The sequence below is a fragment of the Peromyscus maniculatus genome, chromosome 10, assembly GCF_049852395.1.
Source record: "Peromyscus maniculatus bairdii isolate BWxNUB_F1_BW_parent chromosome 10, HU_Pman_BW_mat_3.1, whole genome shotgun sequence".
Classification (NCBI taxonomy): Eukaryota; Metazoa; Chordata; class Mammalia; order Rodentia; family Cricetidae; genus Peromyscus; species Peromyscus maniculatus.
Genome location: NC_134861.1, coordinates 49,438,650 through 49,463,810, shown reverse-complemented (window position 1 = coordinate 49,463,810; position 25,161 = coordinate 49,438,650). Strand labels below are relative to the sequence as shown.

Here is a 25,161-nt window from a genome sequence, read left to right as displayed (position 1 = left end):
GTTTTTTTGTGGCCAGATTAAAGGATTAGGGATTTTCAGAAAGGCTGAGGATGTATCAAGGCTTAGCTGCGAAAAGGTCAAGAGTAAGTTGATAGCTATACGGAAACGTAGAGAATGAGGCTAAGGATAAAGCAGAAGTCTTAAGGTGTCCCAAAACTGGCAGAAAACATCCAACACAGGCTGGTCTTCTTTATGGAAGGGGCTTCAGGGGCTAATTCAAGGGATAGAGAAGCCCAACAGGATCTGGGGCTCCTTCACAAAATGCCCCCCAAGACACCCCGCCAGTAGAACAGCTAGGGTAAAGCCAGGTCCACAAGGCATGCAACCCACCCCTGGGGCTTCTGCGAGCAGGTGTAGGGACTCTCAACTGGAGCCCCACTTTTACAGTGACGCAAGCCGGTGAAGAGAACAGCCTCTCATTTCAGGCTCCCCGGCACTATAAAGACAACCTGCTAGCTCCCTTCTTTGCTCTTGGAGTGTAAGCATAGTGTCGGCTTTATTCCATGAAGGTGGGGGTAGTGTCAGAGACACAGAAACTGAGTGTTCAGTGACTCAGTGCTGGGCACAAGTATGAGGATATGAGGATATGAGTGATTTATCCGTCTGTCTGTCCGTCCGTCCATCCATCCGACCATCCATCCATCCATCCATCCATCCATCCATCCATCCATCCATCCATCCATCCATCTGTCCATCCCATACTTACTGAGCAAATTTCACAGGCCAGACACAAGACTTAATTCTGGGGCTGCGGGAGAAGGTAAACAGAGGGAATACAGTCCCCATTTTCAGGAAACTGGAAAAAAAATCAATAAAGGAGAGTGATACTGAACAATAAATTCACAAATAAATTTAAAGTTATAGTCTATTGGAAATGCTAGAAAGAAACGAATAAAGTGTCTTGAGAGTGTCAGAACTCATATCAGGTCCCGAGGAATTGACATCAGACAAAAACTATGATCAGAGGTGAGGGGTCCTTAAGGCTCCTCTCTATGAAACTGCAAGTCTGACTGTTTCCTAATTCTGAACAGGGGCCTATCTAACAACGTCTGTGAATCTTCTGGACTCTGGTGCTCTTCGGTAATAAACCAGGGCCCTCTATGTCCAGATAAGAGGAAAGATAGTTTGCCAGAGTGTCTGCGGTTTCCCAAAGAGACTAGTCCGAGCTCTGGAAGAGTCCAGCTCAGCTTTCATGTCAGGGAAATTGATGACCATCGACCAGTGCCCAGTATGAGGGTTCTCTTGCAATCTTGTGCAAACACTGAGAATTTCACAGGAGAAAACTGTGGGAACATGATGTAGAGATGCAGATGGAGACCAAGCTAGACATAATCTACTGAAGGTTGAACATGATGACAATTTAGAAATTAGTGGGCAATGACATCGAGACCGAATAATTTGTTAATAGGTGGGAAAAAGATAAAATAGTAAAAGCAAGGACCCTTACCATAAGCATCTTGTGCTAATTTAAAAACACACAGTAGTTTCTCTTATCCAGGGGTTCACTTCCCATGGTTTCACTTATGCACAGTCAGCAGTGGTCCAAATCTATTAAATGGAAAATTCCGGAAGTGAACACCGTGCGCATTTTAAAGTGCTTATTGTCATGAGTAGCAGAATGAAATCTTTGCTGTCGTGCCTTGTCCTTTCTCATGTATCCACGCAGTGGGTGCTACCTGCCCGTTACTTCTCTTGGTCTTCAGTTATCACACCCACTCTCACTATATCAGTGTTCATACCATCCTCAATCTACTTAAAAATTTCCCGAAGCACAAGAGTAGTGACGCTGGGAATCGAGAAGCCCCAGGGGAGCTGTTATGTGCTTCTCCCAAGTATGATCTCTCACAGGAGAAAGATGAGCGCAGCACCAAAAGATACTTTGAAAGGAGACCACACCTGCATATGCTTATTCTAGTATGCTGCCCTAATTGCTCTACGTTATCGTTTGCTGTTATTCATCCTTTACTGTGTGGAGTTTATTAATTAAAGCTTATCGTAGATGTAGAGCTGCAGGGCAGGAAACCAACGTGGGCAGGGTTTGAAGCAATATAAGGTTTCAGTCATCTGCTGGGGTTCTTGGGCTGCACCTCCTGAGTGATTAGGGACTGCTCTATAAGTTTGTACTGAACTCTCTAGACAGGGCCTTCCTTTTGCTCTGAAAATTGGAGTTTGCTATGGGTTTCGTTTCTTGCAGAAACCACACACCATTTGTTTTCTTCCTTCCAAATAGAAGAAAGAAGACACTGTGAGACAGTTTGAGGCTCAAGCCCTTCGAGATTTCTTCAGTTTATCTTGACAATATTTCATAGTTATTTGTCATAATTCCATGACTAAAATAATTTTCCTTTATTGAGTCTACTCAAAGTAGTAATGAATTTGCAAGTGTGTGTGTGTGTGTGTGTGTGTGTGTGTGTGTGTGTGTGTGTGTGTGTGTGTTAGTAGGATTGAATATAGAGGGTCTTGCATGCAAGGCCCACACTCTACCACAGAACCTATTTTGTTTTGTTTTGAGACAGAGTCTCACTAGATTAGCCACCACAGCCTTGGACTTTTGATCCTTCTGACTCATTTTCCTGAGTAGCTGGGATTACAGACCCGGCCTAACTTGCTCTGTAATAGAAGGAACTGTCGGTTCCCCATATGTAATTTAATGGATTGCATTTTGAAGTAAATGCCAGGATTACAATGAACACATAGTTGGCAGCATTTTGTTGGAGAAATAAACACATCGTGGTGTAAGCATGTGCCTCGGATGGTGGGAGCAGAAGTCCAGCAGTGACATGAATAATCACACCTGTCGCTAACAGCCACGGTGTCTACCATGTGCCCAACACTGCACTACACCCTTTGTATATTAACTGTTGAGGATCCAAAAATCTAAAACCTAAATGCTCAAAATCTGGCAATTTCTGAGCGTCACATCAGATGTTAGAGCACTTTAGATGTTTATGACATTTCCGATTTCGGAGCATTTGGGGATTTTTAGATTTTCTGAGTCAGGATATTCAACCCGTTGCGTCTGTACGTTCACTGGAGTGTCCAAACTCTCTAAAATCTACAACGCTTTTGATCGGAAGCGTTCGTCTATTCAACCTGTATCCATTCAACCTTCACAACGACTCTATAAATAGACATTGTGAGTTCCATGCTTAAAACGGAGGGGGGGGGGTTATGAGGGCTCCAGAGAGCCTCTACGAGGGAGCAACCCAGTGTGTTGTGAGCATCGGCCAATAGAGTCGCAGAGAATGGGGACCTCAAGCAAGCTGGTTCATTAATAAAGCTCCTCATCCATTCAGCACCAAGCACTCCCACAGGAGTTGTTAGAGCATTCCCGTCTTTCCAAGGTCCTGAAAAACAGAGTGTGCTCAGCTCTCAGAGTTTAACTTTATGATCTCTCCTGAAAGGAGGAGAGAGAGAGAGAGAGAGAGAGAGAGAGAGAGAGAGAGAGAGAGAGAGAGAGAGGATAGTTTCTATCTGTGTAAAGAAAGCGGATATTTTTTGTATCTGCACAAACTCTGAAATATATTCAATAAACTAATGGAACTATTTTCCCATAGGGTGGGGAGTAGAGGCTGGAGTAAATAATGGGGGAGCTGGCAGGAGGCAAGACTTGACTCTACCTATCCTCTCTTTCACTCTTTTCCTTCGTTTTGACTTCTGAAACCGCGTGCACTTATTACCTATTTACAAGCAAAGTAGGACGAGGTGACGGCGTGACCAGAGCATATGTGAACAGCAGGGTACTCGAGACAAGTATCAAGTGAGAAGCCAGGCAAGGAGGAGAGAGCCACGGGCAGAGAGGGCAGATGGGAAGCCAGGAAGAGAGAACAAAATGACAGGCAGGCCGCCAGGAGCCAGGGAGCTGAGGAAGCCAAGAGCCACGGGGACAGCCAGCTCCTGACAGGTGGGTCAGGGAAGCCAGGCAGCCGGGGGTTATTCCAGGACAGAGATGGACTGACTGCCTTTCAGCAAGACCCTGCTCTTCTAGAGGTGTAACCTAGCGAGGGAGGAGGCAGGGGAGGGGAGGAAATGGGCTTGATGGGGTGGCGACCATTGTCACAGAGCTAGCGCTTAGAAACCGGTGGAGAAGGGCTTCTGTGATGTGTATTTGTCTCTTCAGAATCTCAGCCTTGATGGACTGAGGAAGGTGAAAGCTGGCTCTCTCTCTCTCTCTCTCTCTCTCTCTCTCTCTCTCTCCTTTTCCTCTTTCTCCCTCTCTCTCTCTCTCTCTCTCTCTCTCTCTCTCTCTCTCTCTCTCTCTCTCTCTCTCCCTCTCTCTTTCTCCCCCTCTCTATCTTCCCCCTCTCTGTCTTTCTCTCTCTCTCTCTCTGTTTCATGTGGCTCAGACTGGCCTTGAACTCACAGTGTAGCCGAGGATGACCTTGAGTTTCCTACCTTCCTGTCTCTTCCTCTTGAGTGCTGGGTTATAGACTTGTACTGCTGTGCCCAGTTCATGTGGGGCTGGGGCTTGAACCCCAGGCTTTGTGTATGTATCAATTAGCTCCCTCACCCCGCATCTTCATTTTTAAATTTAGCAACATATTTTTTGTCTTCAGGCTTTGCCCCCCTTTTCAATTTACATGGTAAATAAAGCCATGCCTGAGGCTTGCTGCCTGGCCATCCCTCACCGGGAGGTCCACCTGGGGTTCTCCAATCTTGATTATGAAGAACACGGCAAGGAGCACCTTCATGCGCTTTACACATGCCACCCATTTTGACTCTGTCTCCTCTCGGATGCTTCACGCCCTTCCCAGCAATGTGGACATTCAGCACATCACCTATTGCGAGTCTCTTGTCTCTGGCCATGACCTTTGACCTTGCTGTAGATGCCTCCTCCTCAACGAATTTAACTTATCCTCCTTATCAAATAATCTATATTTTAAGTTTCTCCTTAATCTACTTGCTGTTTACTCAATAAAAAAAAAAAAAAAACTTTGCCTTTTAGAACAAAATATTGAAGGAGAATAATTCTCAGTATTTCCTCTGATTCCAAAGTGTCGCCACCCTCAGCAGTGGGTATTGGGTATTTACAAGGGACCAAACGGCATAAAATCCTAACAATGCGCTCAATGGGGAATTACCATTTGACAAAGGACAGTAGTTATCTGGAGACTAGGTGACTGGACCAGGCTCACACAGTTGCTGACGGGCAGAGCTGGGTCTAGCCCAAGTCCACCTGACCCTACAGCGGGCTCATCCGCTGAAAACCAGAGCGAGAGGCTGGTGGCAACCTGAGTTAGGTCGAGGGGTGCGGTGTCTTTGTAAATAACCAGGTCCTAGCCCCAAGGCTGTCTCAACCCTCTGCGCTCCTCTCTAGCTTCCAGGAAGATTTCTATTATAACGACACAGCTGGATACTTCATTATTGGAGGGAGCAGGTACGTGGCAGGCGTCGAAGGATTCTTTGGACCCGTGAAATACTATCGCCTCCGCAGCCTACACCCAGCACAGGTGAGCCTGGAGGAATCAAGAAGTTTGCCAGGAGTGTGTGTGTGTGTGTGTGTGTGTGTGTGTGACGGTGGGCTGCTGTGGGCAAGAAACACAGTGTAAACAAAAGATTTACCCAAGCGGACTGAACCATGCCTGGGCTCAGCCACCAAACATAATTAATATTGAGGCTTCCCCTGAGCCAGCCCAATAATAGATTTCTGTTACCGTGCGGTTCATTTAGTACTCATAAAATGGAAACCATTTACTTCCTCTGTTTTAATAACTACTAGCTTAATTATAGAGTAGATTTTTATCAGGCTGTTGCCTATCCAGTGATTAAGCTAATGAAAGGAGAGAATCTTAGTTCTTTGGTAAAGCTTCTTTTCTACGCAATTATTTAAAGTATCAGAAGACGCGATACTCCAGCAAATTAAAGCCATGGTGCCCGTCCACCAGTCCTTCACTGATCTCAGCAGAAGCCCATCCTCAGCTCATGCTGGGGTGGTCCAGAGCATAGCAGGCCAGGCTGAAGAGGACTTTGGATCCCAAGCTGAAGTTACTATACCTAGAGCACACATCCTAACACTCCCCCAGAGGGCTTTCCCACACAGGACTCCCTATCATGCAGCCTCATCACAGATTGGGGACCCTGCCGGATGTCTGAGAGGGGATTCTTTCCCCATTCCCTTGACCTGTGGGGTCCACACAAAGACACAACAAGAACAAATAGGACGCCTGATTCCCCGTCTTTGAGATGTCAAGGAGAAGAAAACTCATGTATTCATTTGTTCAGTAAATACTTCAGAGTACCTACTTTGTGCCAGACCCTGGGCAAGCAAGATGAATTAGGGTGATTTTCAAACACTTTACTGTTGTGGCATGCAGTGGTGCACACCTGTAATGCCAGCCACCTGCAGGTTGGGGCAAAAAGATCAAGAGCTCAAGATCCAATTTGATGCCAGCCTGGGATGCAGGAGATCCTGTCTCACAAAAAAAAAAAAATAATATTCTTTGGTACTGGGGTTTGAACATTGGGCTTTATACTTTCTAGACTAACACTTTACCACTGAGCTTTCTCTCCACGTTTAGACTCTTTCCTTTCTTAAAAACATTTTTAAAAAATGGGAGGGGACAAGTTTTCAGTAACTTATCCAAGCTAGCCTTGAATTCACTCTGGAGTTCAGGCAGACTTTGAACTTTTGATCCTCTTGCCTCAGTATACTGAGTAGATACAATTACAGATGTGTGTCAACAGACCCATCTTTAAAAAAATGTTTTGAAGGTAGTCTTTTTAATATCATGAATAACACACATCCCCCCCACACAAACACATATCTATGTATTAATATGTGAAACTGAAATAAAAATTTTACTAAAAATACCTACTCCTGCTGGGTGCAATGATGATACACACCAGAAGGATTTGCTGAAGGAGGTGGAGGCAGGAGGATCGTAAGTTCCAGGACAGCCAGGCCTACAGAGAGAAACCCTGCCTTGAAAAACCAAAAAGAAAAAAGAAAAAAAAATCCTCCTCCTTCTCTGATGTGTTCTAATGTTTTGGATCCCTCTGTATAAACACAAAAGAAACCACTGCTGTTTACAACCAGTGAGTCTCTCTCTCTCTCTCTCTCTCTCTCTCTCTCTCTCTCTCTCTCTCTCTCTCTCTCTCTCTCTCTCTCTCTCTCTCTCTCTCTCTCAGGTGCAGACGTGCACTTGAAAACACACCGAGTTAAGACTGAGTCCCCTGGTCCGGAGGGGCTTGCTCTTCAGGACTTTGACCTGTTTGTCATAGAAAGTCACGTGACTTGCGTTAATTCCCATGTGTTTGGGCTCACTGAGGTGCATGTGTGCATCTGGCCACACTTAGGGCTGTAGGGAATTGTGCTTTGGGGCAGTGGCCCCGCGTGGGCTCTTGCAGACTGAGGGGCTGCCAGGCCGAAGGAAGGAGGGCCTCAGATGGCAGGCCCAGCTTGGGTAGAATTAGCATCACTGGGTAAGATTTGGAAATGGAGATAAATACGATTTTCTGCATTTCTGCATGTGGAGGGGGAACCGGTCTCCGGGTCACACTGATGTGGAAGGAGCTTTGCAGATGAGATGGTGATACACCAGAAGCCAGAGCAGGCATGGCCTTGAGTTGATCCTCATGGCATTAGTTTGCAAATCCAAGTGAGATGGTGGCTGGTGATGTCCGCGAGAGACCTCCGTCAGCTGAACACACCCGACTGGGTACTAGCCGGTGGACATTGGATGACTTGCCGTTCATACGATTTCTTGCCCTTCCTGCAGATTCATAATCCCTTCCTTCAGAAGGAGCTGGCTGAACAAATCAAGTTATATTACGAGCGGTGTGCTGAGGTCCAAGAAATCATATCTGCGTATGCTGCAACAGTCCAGGTCGAGGGTGAGAGACGAGAAACATGTAAGTGCAGAGCTCGGGAGGGGATTTTAAGCTCGGCATTTGCATGGACACGCTTGGCTTTGCTCTGGGAGCGACTGAAATAGAAACATACCCCATGTACCACTTGGCCCAGATACCAGCAGGATCGGGTGTACCTGAAGCCTTCCACAGATGGATGGGAACCAGATGGTGCATTCCACCTTGATCCTCCCCCCCCACACACACACACAAAGCACAAGCAGCATCCAAGAACTAAACTGGTCAGAGCTCCCACCTTACCTGATCTTATTTAAGAATACAGACGAATGAGCATGTTTCGAACCTTGCCTGGAGTTCTCTTACATAGAAGGCTGTCTAAAAAATGGAAATTAATCACTGTACACAACGGTATACTTTTGTCTTAGGCCATTAATATCTGAACAATGGCTTTCCTGTCTGGGGCCCTGTTTTATCCTTAAATTCTCCAAATCAGCTCAGGAAGGCACTGGTAAATTGGACAGAAGGGATGAATCTCCAGGAGACTGCCGTTCCTGGTGCCCATGTTGCCCAGGGCCTCCTTCCCCACTCAGGGTGTGGCCACAGTTTGGTCCTGTCTCGTCTCCCCGGGTCCCAGCTCAGATTTAGCACTTGTAAATTTTTCTGTACTTTTGGATTTCCATGCTGGATGTGGTGACGCTGTAGTTAGTCACATATGTTCCTTCTGGAAAAGAAATTCCTGTGAGAGGTTTGCCGTCAGCAAGGGCAAGCTCCGTATCTCAATCCTGCCTGCTTGTCTTATGTACCCCCAGAGTGGAACTTGCAGTCCCAGGCTAGGGGAAACGGGGCACATAGCTGCATCACACTCGTGCCCCGGTCTGACAGGGTCACACAGCGGCTGGAGAGGGTGATAGGTGGTCAACACTCTGCAGCTCTATTCAAGAGCAGATTGTCAGGCTGGCGATTCAGTGACTGGGATCCACAGGGTCCCAGAAGAAAAGAACCGACTTCGAAAGGCTGTCCTTTGGTCTCTGCTTGAGTACTATGGTACACACGGGATCCCCCACCCTCCACATACATGCACACATAAAATAAATAAAAATCTAAAATTTAAAGAAAAAGCAAAGCCTGGGTTATCTTGGGCTAAGGACACAGCCCAGTTGAGTGGTTACAAGCACCAGGACCTGAGTTCCATGCTCAGAACCCACATAAAAATTCAAATGCGATGTCACTCACCTGTAATCCCAGTGCTGGAGAGGAGGAGACTGGGGGTGGGGGTGGGGGGCTCTCTCTGGCCAGTCAGGCTAGCCTAAGTGGCAAACTCCCAGGACACTGAGAGACCACATCTTAAAGGATAAATGACATGTCTGAGGACGACACCGAGGATTGTCCCCTGCCTCTACATGCCTGTGCACACGTCTGTGCACACCCACCCCTGTGCACCCCCCTCCCATACACACGGGAGCACAAAAAAAAAAAAAAAAAAAAAAAAAGAAAAGAAAAAGAATAGACTGTCCTGATCAGCTGCTCCACTTACTGCTGAATCATACAGAAACATAGATGCTTCCAGGAGAGGGGGCAGACACACAGGAATAGTAATGTCCCAAAGAGGAAACGCTTTGGGATAATTTACACGGCACCAGGACAGAGATCGGGAGTATAAAAGCCAGCCCCCTATGCTGACCTGTTTGGTGGCATCAGGGAGATTTTCCTAGTCTTCAACAGTTCCACCTCGGGGGTGGGGGGGCTCTTGGACCTCACTCTTCAACACACATACCAACAAAATGGCCTAGATATTGGCCTCCTGGGGACAAGTCAGAGGCCAGCTGCTCATTCTGCGGAATTAGTCAACAGCCATCAACATCCTTGGCATGTTCTCTTGGATTTGGTTCCCGGTGCTGACCCCAAGGCAGGGATGTCACAGCAAATTTCAAATCCCCGAAGGATCCAAGCCAAATCCAGGACCATTAAGCCTGATCTTCTATTCCAAGCTCCCCTTGTTGGGGGGGGGCAGTTTTTCGAGGGATAACAGCTTTGCCGCTCCTGAGGGGGTGACGTCTTGTGCTTCTGTGTAGGTGATGTCTATAACTCCTACCTGGACCTCAAGCGCAGGTATGGAAGAGCGGAGGTGTGCAGAGCGTTGCCCTGGGAGGAGGAGCTGAGAGACAGGCATCCCAGCTTGTTCCAGACACTGCTGCAGATGGACTTGCGGACTGGTAACCAGGCCCCTGCCTAGGCTTTGGGTGCTAGCTAGAGAGGCGCCCTGCTTTTCCGTCTCGCTCACTCTCTCTTGGTGATTTATGCCTTGATGTTATTTTTAACCCCGGTGTTCTAGTTTAATTTCAGATTTAAATTCTGCCCTTGTGTGTCCACAGCACGGAATAGATCTATGCACATTTCCCAAAACTTAAATTTAGGGTTCACTCAAGCAATTCTTTATCAAGAGCCAGGGCTGCAAACGGCGGACAGGCCACCGCCAGAATTGGCCTCCAAATGGAGTTAGTTTGCAAAATACCTTTTTGTGTATTTTGAAAAGAATTTCATTATCGGTATCTAAAAACTTTCAGAAAAATGCTAATGTCTAGCTTTACTTGAGAAAAATTCAAAGATGTAGCTGCCCTGGGCCTGTGTTCCGACAGTCAGTGATCCTGGAGGGAAGGCCCAGGTTCGGGTATGCTCTGTCTACCCACAGAGCATACCCTCCTCTCCGATTTTCCCCTCCTGCCCTCTGCCATCATGGATCTAGCCTGCTGGGCCCTTAGGCGTTTGAACGTGAGCCTCCTGATCTGAAGTACATTTCAGGGTCATCTCAGATTTACAGTAGGTCCCTCCTGGATGCTGGCGGGTTTCTCCTTAGGTCCACTGCCATTTGAATTTGCTTAGTTAAGTACACACTGTGGGGCCAGAGGGCATCTGGAAACCATGCCTGTTAGAAAGAGGAGCCGGTCTCACGGGGAAGCACACCACGCAGGTCCACACGTAGGTCCCAGTGATAAAAAGACTCACTGTGTTCCTGGATACAGAAGCAGCCCTGAGTCGAGGAGATGAGAGAATGACCTCCTAGGAATGGCGGTGTCCCAAGGCATGGACTTTATAAAGTGACCCTGCCCATGCTAGAAGAATTCAGGCTGTACAGGATATTTGATCTATTCTTTCATGTTGACTCGGGGACGGCTCCGTCACTTACCTTGATTGAAGAGGTGACAGAAAGGTCCCTCCTCTTGAGTGATGGTCTTCAAAACAAAGACACACTGTAAGCCATTTTAGTCAGAGCAACAGAAGGGAAGGCACAGAGAGAGGTGTGGCTGCTTCTGGACCCAGGTGTCCCAGAGGGCTTCCTGGAGGAGGTCACATTGTGACTGCTTCTGGAGGCATTTTCCAGATGAGAGAGGCAGGAGTAGATGCTGGAGGCAGGGAGGAGGGAAGAGCACAGAATGCTAAGTGACTCCTATGAGAAGGGAAGCCAGAGCTGACCAAGGGGATGACTCCAGCAAAACTCGGTCACCAGCTGGAATCTGTGTGGCTTTCCCTTCTAGGTGCCTGCAACTTGTTGGAGGGCATTAGGCTGTGGCGGGAGTGTAACCAGAAGGTTTTTCTGATCTTCCTCTGGGAGCAGTTGTGGGCAGGGAGGTGAGCTAGAAGAGTATGGAGCAGGGAACGTACTGCACAGTCTTAGGGAGAAAGGGCAGAGGCCTGAGTAGGACAGAGGAATGGAGACAGAACCAAAGGATATGACCAAGGTGGCTTTGTAGTACCCATGTCTGCTGGGTGATGTCAAGAGCATCATGCCCCGTGACATCGACATCTCTGGAGCTGGGTGACCTGGTTCCAGTTCATTTAACATTTACTCACTGCGTGCTCTTAAGCAAGTGTTTGTTTTCGCTGAGCCCTGGGTTCCTCATCTACACACTGAGTGTAGTGGGTGATGTGGGGGTGGGGTTGGTGGTATTGGTAGAGGTGGTGGTAGGGGTATTGATAGAGGTGGTGATGGTATTGGTAGAGGTGGTGATGGTATTGGTAGAGGTGGTGGTGGTATTGGTAGAGGTGGTGATGGTATTGGTAGAGGTGGTGATGGTATTGGTAGAGGTGGTGGTGGTATTGGTAGAGGTGGTGATGGTATTGGTAGAGGTGGTGGTGGTATTGGTAGAGGTGGTGGTGGGGGTATTGGTAGAGGTGGTGGTGGTATTGGTAGAGGTGGTGGGGTATTAGTAGAGGTGGTGATGGTATTGGTAGAGGTGGTGGTGGTATAGGTAGAGGTGGTGGTGGTATTGGTAGAGGTGGTGGTGGTATAGGTAGAGGTGGTGATGGGAGCCTTCTGTAGCAATCCTTCCCTCCTAGTTCAGTGAGTTGACACGCATATGAAACACTGGGGGTGGGAATGGGGATGTAGTTAATTGGTAGAGCGCTTGCCTAGAATGTGCAAGACTTTGATCCTAGCACTAGAAAAAAAAATCATTCTCGACTTAGCTGTTTGGAAGAAGCATCTCTCATCTTCAATATTGTACCTATTGGGCTGGAATGGCCTTTGTTTTGGGGTGTCCCTGTGCATGGTAGGATAGTCTGCTACGTGTTCCTCTGCACCCAACTAATAGCGGCCATGACCACTCCTCCAAAACACCTCTAGACATTGACCAATCCAGTGTCCCCAAGAAACCCAGTCACCCCAACTGCTATGAGTGAGAAAGAAGAGGTACCCCATGTTTTCCCTGAGCCCCTGTGAGGTGGTGGAGTTCCCTCACACCTAATAAATACCTGAGGAGAGGGAGTGCGCCTTGAACGCGGCGGAGTTTAAACCGAACTTCCGGCCACATCTACCAAACCCCGGGCCTGTGATTTCTGATTGTCGTTAAATATAGATGCACTGGTGGGGAGGAGGAACGAAGCATCTGCACGACACATTCTTTGTAAAGAAAATACTCTCAATACAAATGTTTTCCTGTTATTTTTACAGCTCACGGTTTTGTTTATTTGAATTTAGGACTATTTTATTCTCCATGGAGGCCTGGAAATAGAATCAAATAAAAAACAACTCACATCATGAGCCCGTAGGACAGTTAGCTCTAGCAAGTCCCACCAGCCAGCCGAGGCCAGGCTGCTGTGGCCCTCAGGAGAGGAAGGAGAGCCCCCTCCCCGCCCCCGCCCCCCTCCACCACCTCCACTCCCCAAAGCCAGATGTTCCATCCTGAGACCGACTATGCTAGACCTGTCAGTCAAATGCAGATTTCAGGCCAAATGAGATCACCAGGAAGCGGGAAGCCATGCCCCCAGGCCCTGCATCTCTCCTGAAACCATGGCCTTGGCCTCCTAAGGGCACACAGTCCCTGCTTGCCTCCTCTGCCTCTCCCTGGGGAACCCCAGAGCAGGGGGGTGCAGGAGAAGGTAAATTTCCAGAGCTAGTACCCCTTTCTGCCAGAGGCAGCTGCTTTTCTAGGTTGAGTTGGAAAGGCCCCGAAGCCTCCTGCAGAGGCAGGGTACACACGCCATCAAATTCCTCTGCCTGGCGTGGTGCCCTTGCTTGGGGCTGTAATAGCATCATCTGGCTAACCCAAGAGAGAGCAATTGGTGTCATAGCTCGTACCCAGCTTCCTAACAAGGTTGAGAAAAATGCAGAAAACTTGATTTTTGAAAATTGAAGGTAGAAAATCAGTTTACGTGTTTAATGGACCTTGGCTATGGTCTCTTATCAAAAGAATGTCAGTCGGCTGCTCTGTCCGTGTCCCTGGTCTCTGGGATAGCCTTTCTGACAAGGTCATCCTTCTGTTAGCATCTGGCTAGCCCCAGCATGCTCCTCACAACTCATTTGTAGAACATGTGTCTGCATTCTCTCTTGTACTGTTGTTGCCCTGGCTCGTCTTGTATTAGTGATCGGTAGACTAGCGTAGACCTCCCTTCACTACGGTAGACTGGCGTAGACCTCCCTTCACTATGGTAGACTAGTGTAGACCTCCCTTCACTACGGTAGACTAGCGTAGACCTCCCTTCACTACGGTAGACTGGCATAGACTTCCTTCACTACAGTAGACTAGTGTAGACCTCCCTTCACTGCGGTAGACTGGCGTAGACTTCCCTTCACTACAGTAGACTAGCGTAGACCTCCCTTCACTATGGTAGACTAGCGTAGACCTCCCTTCACTACAGTAGACTAGCATAGACCTCCCTTTACTACGGTTTGCATGTGGCTTCTCCCACGAGGCTTGGCCACTAGTGTGGCATTGTGGGAGGGAAGGGAAGTTTCAAGAGACGAGTGTTAAGGGCTGGAGGAGTGGCTTCGTCAGTTAAGTAGTGTCTGTACAAGGATGAGGACCTGAGTTTGAATCCCCAGCACCCAGGGGATGTGGCACATGCCTATAATCCAAGTATCAGAGAGGCAGAGATGGTGATCGAATTTCCAAAGGTCTTATAATAAAAACCCAGAGCCTGATATTGGGGTAAATGCTGAAAGATCAGAGAGACAAAGGAACAAGCCACAACCTCTTACCTCACCTCCTCAGCCTGAAAAGGCTTTCTAGCCGAAAGGCCTCTGATCGAAAAGCCTTTAGTTCCTGTCTCCTCCCGCCTTATATACCTTTCTCTACCCTGCTGTATCACTTCCTGTCTCAACCTCTCTAGTGCTGGCATTAAAGGTATGTGTGCTTTCCAAACAAAGGCATGAGATCTCAAGTGCTGGGGTTAAAGGTGTGTGCCACCACTGCCTGGCTCTGTTTCTCTCCTAGACTGAGTCAATCTCATGTAGTCCAGGGTGGCTTTGAACTCACAGAGATCCAGACGGATCTCTGCCTCCCAAGTGCTAGGATTAAAGCTATGTGCCGCCACTGCCTGACGTCTATAAACACAGATGGCTTGTTCTGCCCTCTGATCTTCAGGCAGAGTTTATTAGGGTACACAATATATCACTACACAGAGACGGGAGGATCCATAGGGGTGGCTGGCCATGTAGTCTTGCTGAATTGGTGAGGTCCAGGTTTGGGTAAGTGGCACAATCTCAAAACTTAAGGTGGGGAGAGTGAAGAACTTTTGGCTTCCACACATGTGCATACAAGTGCATGTGTACCCTCGAACACATACCTGTCTATGAAACATGCACACGAAGTAAGTACTAGTGGGAGGTCTCTTGGACACTCCAGGCACTGCCCTCAGAAGGGATTGTGGTTGTTCTCATGGGATCTCCGAACTTTAAAGAGGCTCAATTATTATGAGAGCAAGTCCAGACATGGACTCTCCCCCTAGACTCCTGTTTGGCCATGTGGCATCTCTCACTTGCACAAGCTCCCACCGTGAGATGGTCCCCAGGGCCAAGCTGATGCCGGCCACATTCCCTTGAACTTCCAGAGCTGTGCCTGAAACCAAACCACTGCTCCTGAAGAAAAAAAAGTGCCATGCCCAGAGCATTTCACTTACAGTAACGCAAAGCAGCAGATGTGTGCATCGCATTGCTTTTCCCACATCTGAGACAGGCTAAGAAAATGGACTTGAGCGTCAGATGTTGGACGCTTGAGACTTTTGCCATAGGGCAGGAAGAGGAACAAAAGGCTTTCATTGAGTATGTTCTTAACTCATTCTCAACTGTTTGCCCCCTTTATTCACTAAACAGGTATCGGCTGAATGGCCCCCATGAGCCAGAATAGAACAAAGAATGAGGGAAGACTTTTTTATATAACTTTTCCCCCGTGGGTGGTGCATGATGCGTATTTGTGGATGTGCACGGCACAGTGGACATGTGGACGCCGGGAAACAATTTTGTGAAAGGAGTTCTTCCTCCCACCTTTATGTGGGTTCTGGGGGTCAAACTCGGGTCACTGGACTTGCCAGGCAGGCATTTACCCCTTGAGCCATCTTGACGGCCCAAGTTATGTTCACACAAGATGTTTTTATTTCCTTACACTGTGGATTGATCCCAGGGCCTTGTGTGTGCTGGGCAGGAAGGCCACCACTGAGTCACATCCTCAGCAAGGCCGCGTTTGAAACAAGAGTTCATTTGGGCCAGGAGAAAAAGTAAACAACAGCTTCTTCATTTCCTCAGAGAAAATAATTTGTGGGATTAATATTCCTGGTTTTTTATTTTATTTTACTATTATTTATGTGTGTGTGTGTGTGTGTGTGTGTGTGTGTGTGTGTGTGTGTGTATCATATGTATGCCTGGGTGCCCAGGGAGTTCAGAGGAGGGCATTGGATCCCCTGGAACCGAAGTTACAAACATCTCTAAGCCCTCATGTGGGTGCTAGGAATCAAACCCAGGTCCCCAGGGAGAGCAGTCAGTGCTCTTAACTGCTGAGCCATCTCTCCAGCCCCCCGTTTCCTTTTTTAAACAGAGACGCTGAGACAAGACGACGGGACTTCTGATTCCTTATGAGGAATCCTTTCTCCTTGGAAGCATCTCCTCATGTATATGGCCAACAGTCTGCTTCCGGGCCTCTGCATATGCACATTTCAGACTTGAGAGTGATTCTCCCCCGCACCCACACTGTGTGATTTCAGATGGCGCATCTGCTCCCCTTCGAAGCCAACCCTTGAAAGGAGACATGGGTAGTTTGCAGGGGTGGGGGAAGCTTCCACTCCATTGTCAAATGAGATGAGCATAGAGCAGTCTGCATGTCCCCACCTAGTGCGGTCAGCTGTTGTTTGCACCCTAGTTGTTTGAAAAAGGGCTGTGCTAATCCGCTTAATATAAAAACTGCCATTTTGACGGTTTTTCACTGTACAATTCAGCATTGTTAGGAATAATCACATGCTCTGCATCAGATCACAACACTCTATATCTTGAAAAACTAAAATTTATACATTTGGGTTTTTTTTTTTTTGGTTTTGGTTTGTTGTTGTTGTTTTTGTTTGTTTGTTTTTGGTTTTTTCAAGACAGGGTTTCTCTCTGTGTAGCCCTGGCTGTCCTGGATCTCACTTTGTAGACCAGGATGGCCTCAAACTCACTGAGATCTTCCTGTCTCTGCTTCCCAAGTTCTGGGATTAAAAGCATGAGCCACCACCGCCCGGTTTATACATTTGTTTTTAAAAATTCCCCTTTACCTGCCCCAAGACCCTGAAAACTACCATGCTGCTCTCTGTTCCTGTATCACTACGTCAAATGTTCCCTAGAAATGGGACCATCTAGCTTTTTTCATTTGGTGGTTGGCTTATTGCACTTGACATAATGTCTTTGCCCATGGTTAAAATCTCCTTCCTCTTCTTAAAGATGAACAGTCTTCCATTGTGTGTCCTGGCCACATTGACGTATCCGTTCATCCCTTCCACTTCCGTTCTATTGTGATAAATGCTGCGTGGAACATGGGAAGGCAAACATCTCTCTTCAGCCACGTGTGCTCGCGATGCTTTGTGGTGTATACCCAGCAGTGGGATTTCTGGATCATGGGGCAGTTCTGTTTAGTGTTTTGAGGAACCTCTACAGTTCTCACAATGGCTGCCCTTTTCTGCTCCCACTAATGGTGCACAAGGAATTGCATTTCTCCAATCCTAACCAACACTTATTTTCCACTTAGCTTGATGGTAGCCACCCTTGTAAGTATGTGGGGGTGATAAATTCTATGCAGCATTTTACAGACTGTGGAAAGTCTGGTCTTATCAGACTCTAGAAGGTAAGGCTGTCATAACACGACACCATGTCTGGGAAAGAACTTCATGGACAGAAAACGACCATGTGGGTATGAGGGACAGTCTTGTCTGAATGGAATCTGCCTTGACTTAGGGCTGGTGGATCTTCTGTGTGCCACTTTGACCTCAGGTGCTGACTCGTGCAGGGTGGAACAGAACACCCAAGTGATCAGTTTATGCCTTGGGTTCTCCACAATGCCAGCAGAGCTTCTGGGGGCATGCTAGCTGCGTGGTGACAAAGACTTCCTTCATTTGATCCTGCCCAGCACATCCGTGCCTATGCTGGTCAATGAATGTGGTCCACAGTCTCCTTCCTTCCTAATAAGCAGCCTTCATGTCCCAATTTGGTCCACCTCCTTGTGCCTTTTGTCCATCTCTGTCGGCCCACGGCCCCTCCTCTCATGCATGCGTGCACAACTGCCGCCTGTCTATATTACAAGGCTTGCTTGTCTGCTTCTGCCATGTAACTGAGTCCTTAAACACAGAGGAAGTCCCTCACCTTTAGTGTGTGTGTGTGTGTGTGTGTGTGTGTGTGTGTGTGTGTGTGTGTGTTTATGTTTGTCCACTGAGAGTTTGTGCATGTGTGAGTATGGAGTATGCATGCACGCGTGTATAAATGTGTGTGAGGCCAGAGGTCGCTCTCAGGCACTATCCACCTTGTTTGATGGAAGAGTCTCTCTCTGGCAGGAAGGCTCACCCAGTAGGCGGGTTGACTGGCCAGTGAGTTCCAGGGGCCTTCCTGTCTCTGCCTCCGCAGTCCTGGGATCAGAAGCGTGGACTGCCATGCCTGGCTTTCTAATACAGGTCCTGGAAATCAAACCTAGGTGCGCACAGTCGCACAACAAGCACTTTGCCAACTGAGCTGTCTTCCCAGTGGCTGCTTGTTTGTTTGGGAAACAGGGCCTTGGCATGTAGTCCAGGTTACCCCCAAACTCACAGAAAGGCCTCCTGCCTCCACTTCCCACATCCTGGGGATTCCCGGTGTCCAGTACTACAAGCAGCTTTCCGTGCCTCTTGAAGACCCTCACCTCAAAAAGCCTCGAGAAGCCATGAGCCTCCCAGTGCCCAGGGAGCTCAGTGTCCTCCCCACCCTCAAACCTTTTGCGGCAGTGTCGCATTAAGAGACCCCCAGGTGGAGGTCTGCACCGGCAAGGCCACAGCTCAAGCCCGTACTGACCGAGTCCACTATGGTTCCTCTCCTACCTTCTGCATTTTCTCATTTCTCCCTCATCATGAACCTGTTCCGTTTTGGGAGCTTCCATCTTGCCTCTGTTAAACGCTGCTCTGGTCCCTGAAACTATGGACCCTCTCTGGAGTCCATGAAAGGAGACTGGAATCTTCTCAGTTCCGTGCATACCAAAGAATTTCAGAAATATGACTCTCATCCTTGCTGCTTTCTCTGATCTCAGGGGGTGGGACGGACAGGTGGCCAGATGTAAAACTATCCCTGAGATACATTGCAAAGCCAGTTTGGGACCCATAGATTGAGTACCTCCTGGCACTGTGCTAGGCCCTGGGGCAACCACACTGGGAACGGGACCAGCCCACACACAGCTCTAGGCCAAGTGCCCGGGGGGGGGGGGGGGGGGGGGGGTGGTGCTGTGGGGGAAGCGTGCTAAATGTTGACAGCTGATGTGCTGACATGCTGTAAAGCTCAGCTGTTCCCACTGGAGTCCCCACTCTCATGTATAACAGGGCTTGTTCCTCACCTCACAGAGCCTGCAAGCCTTTGAATTAAAGATGGCAGCACTCCTGGGGTACCCAGCTGCAGTGCGTATGGATGCTCCCAAGACCCTTGCCGCCCCCCGGCATTCCAGAGATGAGCTCTGCATCCTGATTGCCTTGCTTGGTCTGTGAAATCTCTTATCCTTTCTCTGTCACTCAGTTCCCCCTGTGCATGGTGCTGGGGTGGCATCCAATACGAGATCATCCAATACGAGATCTTCCGATCAGGACTTCAGCAGGGCATTTGGATCGGTCAGCCTGAATGCCGTCTCCGAGCCTTGACTTCTCCAGGAAAATGTCAGTTGCTGGGGCATGGAAATGGCCCTGTTAGCATTTGGATTTTTTTTTTTTCTGACACTGCAACGGTAGAATACAGCCTACGTGGTTTTCATTATTTAAGAGTTGTTCTGGCCATTCCATTCTTTTATTCTCCTGTCAGACCGTCCTTGTCAAAACTGAGTAGTTGGACATCAAAAGCCTCTTGAAGAGTGCTGTGGTACCAGGACCAGTAGGGTGCTGGGTGGAATGGTACTGGGGGCTGGACTCCAGCCTTGAGGGCTGGGGACAGTGAGGAAGACCACAAAGACTCACAGCCAGGTAGGCAGGGGTCCAGGTGAGGACCAGGTGCCATAAAGGCAGGAGGATGAGTGAGTGAGGCTGGTGTGATGGCTGTGTACCCCTGGGGACATCTGCCCCAGGCCGGAGCTATCTTCTCGGCCTCCTTTTCTGCACTGCTAAGCCCACATTTGCTGGTGCCAGTGCCTGGAGGAGGTCTAGGAGCTGCCAATAAATGGTGCTCTGGGATGAGGCCAGGTCCAAGCCTGGGCTCCTCTCCCAGGGCTGACACCATCTGCCTGGTTTCCGCAGGGCCTCTTGCCCCGGGCTTTGGAGCACAATATAGAGATGAGACGTCTCTGCACCGTCTGCCGGGGGGAAGGCGACTGCACCAGAGTGCTACTTTGATTTTAATGTGGCCAACAGTTCCACTGTTTGGTTGAAGAAGTGCAGAACATGGACGTGACAGACATGCAGTTCCGTGAACCAGGGACCCCAGGGCACCCCTTCCCTTAGGAGCTATGCCTGGCTGTCGCAGAGTCGTCGCCTGTATTATTAGGATTTGAAAGCAGTTATTGTTAGGTTTTAAAATACCTGTATACAGAGGTGAGGAGGAAGAAAACAAAGAATGGGTTACAGTTTTCCCACCCAAAAAAATAACAATCCTGAAAAGAGAGAGGGGGGAGAGGGGGATGGGGAAGACGGGGAGGGAAGGAAGGAAGGGAAGGGAAGGGAAGGGAAGGGAAGGGAAGGGAAGGGAAGGGAAGGGAAGGGAAGGGAAGGGAAGGGAAGGAAGAAGAGGGGAGGGGAGGAGAGAAGAAGGAAGAAAGGAACTCCAAGTTTCTGAACCTTAGGTAAATATTTAGAAAAGCAGGATGGATGAAGATCTGAGGTTGATGTCTAGTAGATGTGAGGCCCTTGAATCAGTCTTCAACACTACCCAGAAATAAAAGCAACAAGGAAAAAAAAAATTGCACCTGTAGGGAACATGTACAGACTTTTTTTTTTCCTTATTATTTGCACCTAAACAGTGCAGAGTAACACCTATTTCCTGAGCATTTGCATTGTAGGAGAAAGGGACAGCCTGGATAGAATGGGCGTTCCCGGTGCCCAAAGACACGCGTGCTGTACTTGGTCGCCATTGCAGCCGGCTCTTGAGGCTTCTTGGATCCCATCAGCACCTCAGATCAGAATGCAGATGAGGAATTCACCAAGGGTTTTTTAAGTCAGTACACTTGATGAAGAGGGCTCCTTATAACAGCGGCGTGATATTTCCTCCTTGTACTTTTCTCCTCTTTCAAACTTCTGCTTTTGGATGCACTTTGCCGTTCGGAAAGCCTGACACTAAAAATGACTTTGCTATTGATGTCTCCGTCCCTCTCACGGGGAGCGAGGGTGCCGCTCTGCTTCTGAATTCCCAATCAGAAGCTGGCTCCAGCTCGCAGGTCTTAAGTGGGTGGCTATCTTCGCAGATTCTACCGTTTGCCTCGTCTGACAATCAGTGCACGCCTTCTGATATGAATGAAGAGGAAAAGAAGCCGTGCTGCCTGGAAAATGGGGCTTAAGTGATGGTGGCTGTGGCTTTTGTTCCTTAGCATCTGATACGAAAAGAAAGAAAATGGAGAAATAGTGATTTCTCCCATTCTGTTTGTTTGTTTCTTCATTATACCATTAATCTCCTCAAACAAGACATGTTTTTAGTTACAGATTGGCTAGGGAAAAAAAATGCATATGCTAAACCAGATGGGTGAAATTAACAGTTTCATTAAACCGACTTTAATATCGACAAAGACACCATGGCTTTGATTTTTAGATAATAGTTACAACCCGAACTTTACCAAAAGTGTGAAATGAGTAATTGTACCTTAGAATTATTACTTTTATTAAATTCAGTAGTGCAGAAAATTGTTTAGATTCTTGGGCAGAGAAAATATCAATTGGTGATTTTTTTTTGTGGGATGGAGTTAAGAATTTTAATATTAAAAAAAAGAAATGAGCAAGCCCTTCTGCAGAGCTTTTTGGGCTCAGGATAGACTGGAGGATTCTGGGTTTGTTCCCAGCTACCGGGGCAATCCTGATGCTGATTTCTGGGGTTCTGTGCCAGGGGTCAGTGGAGGCAGGTGTTTCATTTAGAGTTTCATTTCTTTTGGAGTCTTTCCCTCCTCTGAGCCCACAAAGCCAGCGTCCCTGTGTAGTCAAGCAAAGCCAGTCATCTTAGAATTTGGCAGGGAGGAGAGGCCAGGATGAATCGTTAACGATAACACAAATGCCACTCTGCCGGGAATGTGCGCATGGGGCCATCTGAAAGGAGCAAGTGTTGAAAACTAAATCTACGAAGAAGTAGCAGTCAGATCTATGTTTTCGGTGTCTCTATGCTCACTGAATCCATGGAGAAGGTTCTTATCAAGGGAATGGTCTCATAGCGTAGAGTGCTCCCATCAGCAGAGCAAAGGGAAAACCCAACAGAAGAGATTCCCAGAGTCCTAGTGGAAAAAGGATGTTATCGTGCAGGCATAGCCCAGCAGGGGAACAGAGAGAAGCGTCCAAGGCTGCCTATCGCTGTGATGTTGGTTATAGCAAAATCACAAGAGTGACCCAAGAGTCTAAAAATAGAGAACTTGGTACAGCCGTAAAATGCAGAATGGTCGGCCCTCTGTTCCTGTGGGCTCTGCGTCTGCACGCAACCAAAGATGGGTCAAGGGTATTTAGAACATCAGGCTGAGGGTGGAGCTGTGGTCTCCAGTGCTTGGTATGTGTGAGGGTCCTCAAGTCAGTCCCCAGCACCGAACGCCGCCCCCCCCCACTAACCTGTAGTGAACATGTATGGACATATTTTTCTTGTTAGTCCTTACAATTCTTTGTAACAACCATTTCCAGTATATCTAGAGATGGTATCCAAGGAATCTGGAGATGGTTTAGAGTCAAGGGCATGACCAGCTGATTCACAGTGTAACAGGGTGGGTGCTGTCACCTACAAAATTCATGCTCTAGAACCACATGATTGAATTAAAAAAAAAAAAGATCACAAACAGTTGTCTTGTAATGTTTCGGGTAAGTTTAGACTTTGTGTTAGGCTGAGTTCAGAGCTGTTCTTGGTCACACGTGGCCACAAGCTGCAGCTGGGACCCACCTGATAGAGTACACAGGTGGGGAGGTACACAGGAAGATGGACAGTGGTCACATGCAAATAGTCTGCTATGGGGAACTAGGGAGAATCCTGGAAGTGGTGCCCCAATTACCACCATTTACTTATTTATTTATTTATTCTATTTATTTGGAAGATGTGGACATGTGCAGGCAAATGTGTGTGAAGGTCTGAGGTCAACACTGATGTCTTTCCTTGATCACCTTCCACCTTTTACTTTTTGAGACGTATCTCTCATTGAACGTAACGTTTATGGATTAGGTTATGCTAGCGGCCGGCCAATGAGCTTCAGGGATGTCCCTGTCTCTCTCGCCCTAAGGCTGGATTACAGACATATGCCACAATGTGTAGCTGTTTATGTGGGTGGGTGTGGATCTGGATTCAGGTCCTCAGACTTGCATGGCATGCGCTTTACCCACAGAGCTCCTGCCCTACTCTGCCTCTGCATTATTGGAGCGCTAAACGGAATGAACTTCTGACGGCCGTGGAGAGCTATTAATAATACAGAGTTAATTTAAAAGAGCAAGTTGGGCTGGTGAGAGGGCTTAGGGGGGCTTATCACCGAGCCCCAAGGCCTGAGTTTGATCCCTGGGGCCCACAGAGTGGAGGAGAAGGAGTGAGGTGACCCCTGCAAGGTGTCCTCTGACCTCCACATTCATGCTGGGGCATGTGTGCACCTCCACATTCATGCCGGGGCATGTGTGCACCTCCACATTCATGCTGGGGCATGTGTGCACCTCCACATTCATGCTGGGGCATGTGTGCACCTCCACATTCATGCCGGGGCATGTGTGCACCTCCACATGCACACACACACACACACACACACACACACACACACACACACACACACAAATAAGTAAAATTTAATAGAAATTTAAAACATAAAAAATGAAGTCAGAATCTATAATGGCATGATATGCCTCTTGGGGAAAAGAAAAAAAATATATATGTAAATAAATGCATACATGAATTACTGTGCATGTAAAGGAAAAGTCTCCACGTATAGGTACCAAGCTTTTTAACAGCTTTTATCTCCACTAAAGACAGAGTGGGGGAGTGGAGGCTTCTGTTTCCTTTAAAGCCATTTGCATTGTTTGATTTGTCTTAGAAAAACAAATAGTTATGTTTCTTACATAACAAATAGTTATGTCTTTCGGGAGTAAAGCAAGCAAGCAAATAAACAAACAGAGAATATGGAAAAGGCGTACGGCTGTTCCTGTGCCAGGATGGCTTTCTCAGCTACTGTGGCTCTGGGAGTGTGGGGTCTGGAGAGCCTAAGCACGTGCAGCTGGAGCTGGGAGGCTGGCCGCCTTTCAGGGGTCTTTGGGTGCAGACCACATCTGCCTTTTGGGGGGGCCCACAGAGACCACCAGCGACTTGTAAACAAATATATTAGCTTTCCTAATGCCAGCTCTGGATCTTTCTGATCTTGGTGTGCGTGTGCGTGTGTGTGTGCGCGCGCGCGTGTGTGTGTGTGTGTGTGTGTGTGTGTGTGTGTGTGTGTGTCTGTGTCTGTCTGTCTATCTGTCTGTCTGCACACATACTTATGCACCCTGTGTGAAGATGTACACGTGCTGTGCGCATGCTGTGTGTGGAGACCAGTGGGCACCCCAGGGATTGTTGCGCAGACATCATGCCCCGTGTGTGTGTTGAGATGGTCCTCTCACTGGCCTCAAGCTCACCCATTCCACTTGGCTAGCTGACCAATAAGCCCTCCCACCTCCTGGCCCTGTCTACCCAGCACTGGAATTATAAGCAAATGCCTCTATACCTTGCTTTCTATGTGGTTGCATGGGATCAAACTCAGGTATTCATGTTTTGTGGCAAGTACTTTACCAGCCTCCCTGACCCATGTTTTTACAGTGAACCAGTGCAAGGGAATTGCTCTTCAGTAAACCTAATCCACACCTCTCATTCTGGGCAAAATTTCTCTGCTCATCCCTTTCTGGTGTGCTAAGAAGAGTGATTTATCCTTTGCCTTCTGAACATTTTTTGAATAACTTTTTTTTAATAGAATGAAGAAAATAAAAGATGTTGGAAATAGCAGTTTTTAGGCAGGTGAAACTTTAGTCAAGGTTGACATTTAATTTAACATTCAAGCTGACATTGTTTGCATGTAACTTAGGGCCTGTGTTTCCTGTAAATAACATCTTTCCATCCTGTATGACCTTCTGTAGCTTGGCACCTACAATAGTACGTTGTCTGTCCTAGAAGCATTCCTGGGCTGCATTAATAAATAAAAGAGATAGATGGCAAAGACAGACTTTAGAAGATTCTCACAATCACATCCTGGAGTCATCGCACTTGCTCGCTTGGCTTGGGCGTTG

At 47.9% G+C, this 25,161-nt stretch overlaps 1 protein-coding gene across 1 annotated transcript in view; it reads left to right on the top strand.

Annotated features, from left to right (window-relative positions):
- Sel1l3 (SEL1L family member 3) overlaps positions 1–25,161 on the top strand; it is a 113,647-nt gene that overhangs the window by 34,117 nt on the left and 54,369 nt on the right. The window contains exons 7-9 of the mRNA XM_006976085.3: positions 5,318–5,450; positions 7,719–7,851; positions 9,882–10,022. Coding sequence (XP_006976147.2) covers positions 5,318–5,450; positions 7,719–7,851; positions 9,882–10,022 — 407 coding nt within the window. The remainder of the gene's footprint in view (positions 1–5,317; positions 5,451–7,718; positions 7,852–9,881; positions 10,023–25,161) is intronic.